The following is a 7,695-nucleotide window of genomic DNA, read 5'->3' on the forward strand; positions in this document are numbered from 1 at the left end:
CAGTTTTATATTTTTTTTGTTTTTTTTTCGGAGGGGGCAACGAAAACGATTCATTGTAAAGGGCTCAACAGGAGGAAGAAAACAAAAAAAAGAATTTATTGTTTGGGGAGTTTCGGACAAACATGAGCATGATTGTTAATAGCTCTGTTGATCAGAGTGATGCTACTTTCTGCGTAGCAAATGATTCCACTGCAATGTACGCAGACTTGTTTTACTTCACGAAATCTCGTTTGTATATTTGGCACCATCTCCCTGCCCTCTGGTCCCGTTACTTCCGGTACAACAGATCTTCTGGCCATAATAGGGAGATTATCTAGGTCGTCCTGTTCCTCTTCTTCCTCTTCTTGCTGAATTATAACTTTAGCAGGTGGTCCACTCTTCCTTGGATGTGGTGGAGGTGGTGGGGAAGCACCAGCTGAAGCTAGTAAAGAAGCCATTGCTCACTGGTAACAAAGGGTCTTTCTCTCACAATGATGAAAGTCAGAGTGAGGAAAGAAGGAGGGATTTTCACCATTTGGGAAAAAAAATAGTTCTCAACCAATGAAAAGTGTTCATTTTAGATCATATGACCTAGTCTTACATCATTAGGAAACCGAAAGTGAAATGAACCAATGAAAAGTGTTATTACCAAGTCACATGACCTGCTGTGTTTACGTTACGCGCTTTGCAGGGCCTCCCGGTTTGCTTCCAGAAACCTGTGCTTTGCGACTCGGTAAGCGTACGAGTTCGCTAACGTAGCACGTCATATGACGTATCACGCGACAACGCGAAACGTCATGCGGACGGGAGGCGTCACGATGTTGTTTTCTAACGCGGCAGTTGCGGTAAAGAAACGTTTACCGGCTCGCGGTCTATTTCGCGGCATCAAGGTCAGCTAACGGGAAGCTTCCCGATTCGCGAAGCGGGAACGAAGAAAAAAAAATATTTAAAAAAAAAAATTATTCATAAACATATAAAATATATTTTTGGATTTAAAGAAGAATACATTTTACAGCTACAGATATTAGCTGTTAAAAAACCAATGAAATTCACAGAAAAAACCATAGGTTATAGACCATATATAGTTAGGAATTAGCATTTACAAAACCTTGAAAATTCACTGAAAAAACCATAGGTTATAGACCATATATATTTAGGAATTAGCATTTAAAAAACCTTATTTTACTCACACAAAACCATTGAAATTCCATATATAGTTAGTTGCACTAACTATATATCGCGCACCCGTAATCCACTGCTGATGATGTCACATATTACATCATTCATGACATGGTCAGTGACATCACTGATGACATCACTGATGACATCTCAAATGACATCACTGATGATATCTCATTTGACATCAATGGTCACATCAATGATGATATCATTAATGTGACAATACAATGCATCTCCTCACACTTTAATATAACCTCTGTTACACCCAGTGTTAAATACAGAGTATAATTTTTGAAACCATTGACACACCAATACTAGTTACTACATACCCACTCACTGATTCCTACGTCTACACACACATTCACTCATTCACCCATACAATCATTCATACATACAATCACTCATCTTTACAACACTATCATATGCACTCATACACCTATACAGACACTCACACTCTGCCACTCATCCATGGAGTTACTCACACACCTAGTCAGTCCTGTAAAGAATCAATCACAGTTCCATTTTCTAATCTACACAGTTAAACATAGAGTACCTTACATTTTAAAACATATACTAACACATACTTACTCTCTTATAGAATCAATGATACAAGTACACATTGATCTGCACAGAGTCACACACCTCCCAGCCAGTCATACACACACTCAGTCTCCCATACAAATACTTGTGCAACCAATCAATAACCCATATAGCTACTTATATAGCTACTGATCAACACATGCAGCAGCTTGCACAACAACAGACATGCTGATGCACACTTTCAGACAGTTTAGTCACTAACCCGTGCATTTAGTAAGACGCATTTAATCACTCACTCATACAGTCAATCACGCACCTACTAAAACCTTCATTGAGACACTTATACATCCACTCATTCTTCAATATGTAAAACATATTTAAACTTTACAGAAACACATAATCACTGGATGTTGTCATCAGTGATGTCATTTGAGATGTCATCAGTGATGTCATCAGTGATGTCACTGACCATGTCATGAATGATGTAATATGTGACATCATCAGCAGTGGATTACGGGTGCGCGATATATAGTTAGTGCAACTAACTATATATGGAATTTCAATGGTTTTGTGTGAGTAAAATAAGGTTTTTTAAATGCTAATTCCTAACTATATATGGTCTATAACCTATGGTTTTTTCAGAGAATATATATATATATATATTGGAAGTCAAGTCTGATAATTGTGATGGACTTTTGCCCACTGGGGCAATATAATACATGAACAATGAATCCGGATATTGTGTGAATCTAACACAATACCGCATATTATGGCTGGCGTAAGGGCGCATGTTAAACAGACAGTATGAATATTTCGTCTGTATATCAAGTACTAACATCTGGTCTTATACTTTGAACATCAAGAATATGGCTTAACAATTAATTCCCAATCATACTTGGAAGTGTTACAATTGTTTACATGAAACAATGTTTACAATGGACAGACTTAGCTTATAATGGTATTTTCTTTATGTTTATAAACACGTGCACAATGTGTAAACACTATGTACCTTTAAATGACTGTCAGTACCTGCATAGCCCCACCCGTGAGCAAGAGATCGGCGGATCTCGAAACGCGTTGGGTTTGCTCTGCCAAATAAACTGACAGCATCGTAATGCAATTGGGCTCCGACTCTGGTTTTTCACAAATGAAGCGCGACCAGGAGTGTGTGGAATATTAGGGGCTGGCGTACCCCGTCGTGAGCCCGCCGTCAAAGAGGCTTAAGCACGCTAACTCTGTGTGTGCAATTTTGAAGTAATTGCTTTTGCCCGCCTGATTTATGGCTGCACTTGAACTGAGGAATCGCATTGGGAAAACAGACGTAAGCTTTGAATTTACGAAAGCTTAAACGGATATCCGACAGTGTGTTATCTGGTCGGAGTGAAGGCACAGTTTGAAAAACGATTTCCCGCCCTGGATTGGGTAACAGTGACAGCCAGTAGTCAGCGCTATACGGAAAACACGGTGCAGCAACAACATACCGGCTGGTTTGTTGTGTCAAACGGAATGGCAGAATCAAGGAACAGTAGAAGGGCGGAAGCAGCAGCCAAACTGTTCACATCAAAGGAAACCGGTCAAGGGGAAACAATTCAACCACCCGGTAAGCATGTGAATGAAGCAAAAATGCTTTGGGATGCACTTTGGAAGAATTTAAAACGCGAGCAGTCGCGCTGGTGGGAGGCGGCTGCCTTAACAAAATACCTAGAGTGCAACAGAATACCGCGTGGCCTGCGGATCTTCATTATACCCACATTTCAAGATCCAGACCCCGAGTTAATCAGTGACTGGATGGAAAATAACCATATTTGCTCGATCAATATGTTGAAAATGCTCGTCAAAAATGCTGAGAAGGAGTGTGCCAAAATTAACACAGAGAACGAGGCAATAATTGAGAAACTGAAAGCTAAGTATACTGATATTGAGTTTTCTGCTGAAATGGAGAAAATGCATAAACGCCTTGATAAAATTGAGGATGAAATCAAAGAAAAGAAACAACGTAAATTTTACCGTGACGAGGTAGATTACAGCAAGGGCCAAATTTTGACATTTGCAAAGCGGTATGAGGTAATCAGGGATGCCGCTAAAAAATCTACTACCAAAAGTCATGCTACACCCGGGAAAAAGGCAATGGTGCCAAATCCTGAAACAACTATTCCAAGTGATAATGTAACTTTGGAAGAAGATACTGGATCAATTGAAAGTGATGTTTCTGAACCAGTAGAACAAATTCCAGTAAAAGAACTTATTTTAAAGGAAGTAGCCCTAATGACCAAGGAACGCCAGACAGGCACTCCAACAAAAGGGCGTGGAAGAGGCGGCAGAGGAGGGCGCGGAAGAGGCAACAGGTCATCCGAAGCGGCGCCAAGTACAACAGGAGTGGTAACCAGAGGCAAGGCGGCGAAAATATAAGCTCCATGACAGTGGTAAATCTTTCTAACCGCACTTTAACACCTGTACAAATTGAAGTACTTTCCAGAGGGCTTTCATTCTGTCCAACTTCCACCTTCAATTTCACCAGTGCTCGCATTGATCTTTTTTGTTTCACACGGAAACTTAAACTGCGAAAGTGGTTTGCCAATAAACCGCGACTCAGAAAAGATCCAATGACAGAGAAATTAAGTACTTTAAGTATCAATGACGCAGAACTGCTGCAATCTGTACAATTATTGGCGGGCTGTGATGATGTATATGACAATGCTGTACTTAACTTGATTGACACTGAGGATACAATTCACATGACTAGTGGCAGTGGTTTTAAACCAAAATCAGTGTTTGTTCCTCAAATTACGAACAGTTACATTGATAGCTTTGAACGTGGAATGATACAAGAAATGAGACGTTTGGACAGAATGAAGCCTAAAACTAACTGGAATCTTAACAAAAAACAGTTTCTTGCCCTTAAGGAAATGGAAAGTTGGGTAGATGTGGTGATCAGGAATAGTGACAAGGGTGGAAATGTGGTGGTATGGCCTATTGACATGTACCTGAAAGAAGGTTTGATGCAGTTATCTGATACACAGAGTTACATGAAAAAAACCAGAGAGGACTATAATGCATCCAAGGGTACTTATGCTGACAAATTGTGTGACTGGAAAGCCAGAGGTATACTTGAGGAGGATGAGTTTAATTACCTCCACGTAAAATATCCAAAGATACCGGCGCTATATTTCCTCCCAAAGTTACACAAAAATTTACAGACCCCCCCCGGCAGACCTATTGTATCGTCGGTGGGTAGTCTGTATGAGAAAACAAGCAGATATGTGGACCATTTTTTGCAGCCTTATGTGAGTGAATTACCCTCATATGTTAGGGACTCATCTGATTTTTTAGGTATCATCAATGATGTGGTGTGGAGTCCCCAATATTGGCTGGTTAGCTTTGATGTGGCCAGTTTGTATACCAGCATTCCACAGGAGCTAGGGGTAGAAGCATGTAAATTCTATCTCAGAAACAGATCGATTTCCCTTCTATCACACACCCACATGTTACTTGACATGATTTGGGAGTGTATGAATAACAACTATTTCATTTTCAACAAATCCATGTTTAAACAGATCCGGGGGGTGGCGATGGGCACTTGTTTTTCCCCCAGCCTGGCTTGTTTATATCTGGGCTGGTGGGAGGAACTAGTGGTGAAGAAGATCGCCCACTATAGTGCCCACGTCATCCTTTGGAAAAGGTACATAGACGACATTTTCTGTGTTTGGGATGGTACCTTGGACCAAATACACGAATTTGAAGCCATTTTGAATGACAACTCTCTTAATCTAAAATTCACGAGTGTAATCAGTAAAGATCAATTGGAATTCTTGGACATCAAACTTGCAGTCAAGGATGGTAATCTCACTAGCACCTTATTTCGCAAATTGACTGCTGGAAATAGCCTGCTACATGCAGGGAGTAGTCATCCCCAAAGCCTTATACGCAGTATTCCCTTGGGTGAACTAATAAGGGCCAAAAGAAACTGTAGTTCTGCAGAGGGTTTTCATGATGAAAGTAAACTTATGATGCAGCGATTCTCTGAGAGGGGGTACAGTGAAAAAATAATACAGCAGGCACTAACAAAGGTCAATGCGATGGACAGGAAAGATCTATTAATCCCAAAGGAACGTAAAGAAGATGATAAGGTACGTTTTATTACGACCTATAACAGTCAATCATGGAAACTGCGTAAGTGCCTAACTAAATATTGGGAGACTCTGAAATTGGACAATGATGTCAAAGAGGCAATCCATGAAATTCCTTCACTGACTTACAGGAAAGCCAAATCTCTGAAGGACACCTTAAGTAGTACACTGATAAAAGAGAGTGAAAAAACCAATTCTATTCAAGGTTTTTTTCCATGTTACAGATGTAAAGCCTGTAAATATAGTTGTACTCGGAAATCAATTGAACTGTCTAAAGACAGAGGTGCTCATAAAATTACCAAGCATCTCAGTTGTACAACGCAATATGTGGTTTACGCTCTTGAGTGTCCTTGAAAGAAATTTTATATAGGCTGTACAACGAAACAGGCAAAATTAAGAATTTTGGAGCATCAGAGAGCAATAAGAAATGAGAATCAGCAATATCCTGTAGCGAGGCATTTTTCGCTGTTACATAACAAAAATCCTAATTTGATGAAATTTTGTGTTTTGGACAGCGTTGATCTTAATGAGAGGGGAGGCAACAGGTGGCTAGAGTTACGGAAACTCGAATCAAAGTACATTATAATGTACAATACCTTGCAGCCCATGGGACACAATTTGGGTGAAGAGTTAGCCATTCACCTCCAAACATAAAATATGGTTTTTCTGTGATGTTGAATATGCTGCTGCTTTTTTGGTATCTGAAGTTTAAATTTTAATAGTTTTTAAAACAGATGTTTTGCACTGATCTACAAATGTAAATATCCAACAGCTATAGTCTTGTTTTTCTTTTTTTTCCATTACAGGATATGGGAGATACCACCGCCCACATGGGCATTATTGGAAGTCAAGTCTGATAATTGTGATGGACTTTTGCCCACTGGGGCAATATAATACATGAACAATGAATCCGGATATTGTGTGAATCTAACACAATACCGCATATTATGGCTGGCGTAAGGGCGCATGTTAAACAGACAGTATGAATATTTCGTCTGTATATCAAGTACTAACATCTGGTCTTATACTTTGAACATCAAGAATATGGCTTAACAATTAATTCCCAATCATACTTGGAAGTGTTACAATTGTTTACATGAAACAATGTTTACAATGGACAGACTTAGCTTATAATGGTATTTTCTTTATGTTTATAAACACGTGCACAATGTGTAAACACTATGTACCTTTAAATGACTGTCAGTACCTGCATAGCCCCACCCGTGAGCAAGAGATCGGCGGATCTCGAAACGCGTTGGGTTTGCTCTGCCAAATAAACTGACAGCATCGTAATGCAATTGGGCTCCGACTCTGGTTTTTCACAAATGAAGCGCGACCAGGAGTGTGTGGAATATTAGGGGCTGGCATACCCCGTCGTGAGCCCGCCGTCAAAGAGGCTTAAGCACGCTAACTCTGTGTGTGCAATATATATATATATATATATATATTACCCCTATACCATAAAATCTAATTAAAAAACATTATATTATAAATTAAAACATTAAAATATTTAATAATTTTTAAACTTACATTTTGCACTCCATTGAGTGCAACAGTAGGGAAAGTGTTGAATAGTTTGGGGTAAAAATTACTATTCCTACTCCAGTGAGTGCAACAGTAGCTAAAGTGTTGCATAGTGGAGGGGTAGAAATGACTATTTCCACTTCAATTACTACAACAGTAGGGAAAGTGTTAGATAGCAGAGGGTAAAATAATTACTATTCCTACAGTTCCTACAGTGAATGCAACAGTAGGGAAAGTTTTGGATAGCGGATCATTAAAAATTACTAATCCCACTTCAATGTTTGCAACAGTAGAGAACATGTTGGATAGCAGAGGGGTACAAATTACTATTCCCACTCCAGTAAGT

At 39.5% G+C, this 7,695-nt stretch overlaps 1 protein-coding gene across 1 annotated transcript; it reads left to right on the forward strand.

Annotated features, from left to right (window-relative positions):
* Positions 1-3,017: 3,017 nt before the first annotated feature.
* LOC144827773 (uncharacterized) lies at positions 3,018-6,699 on the forward strand. The gene is made up of 2 exons (XM_078685963.1): positions 3,018-4,121; positions 6,632-6,699. The coding sequence occupies exon 1, from the start codon at positions 3,205-3,207 to the stop codon at positions 4,105-4,107; it is 903 nt and encodes a 300-aa protein (XP_078542089.1). The 5' UTR covers positions 3,018-3,204; the 3' UTR covers positions 4,108-4,121; positions 6,632-6,699.
* Positions 6,700-7,695: the final 996 nt, after the last annotated feature.

This window comes from Lissotriton helveticus, chromosome 4_1, assembly GCF_964261635.1.
Source record: "Lissotriton helveticus chromosome 4_1, aLisHel1.1, whole genome shotgun sequence".
Taxonomy (NCBI): domain Eukaryota; kingdom Metazoa; phylum Chordata; class Amphibia; order Caudata; family Salamandridae; genus Lissotriton; species Lissotriton helveticus.

Bases quoted from the DNA above. Each gene is read 5' to 3' on its own strand.
- LOC144827773 (XM_078685963.1), top strand. From the start codon at position 3,205: ATGGCAGAATCAAGGAACAGTAGAAGGGCGGAAGCAGCAGCCAAACTG.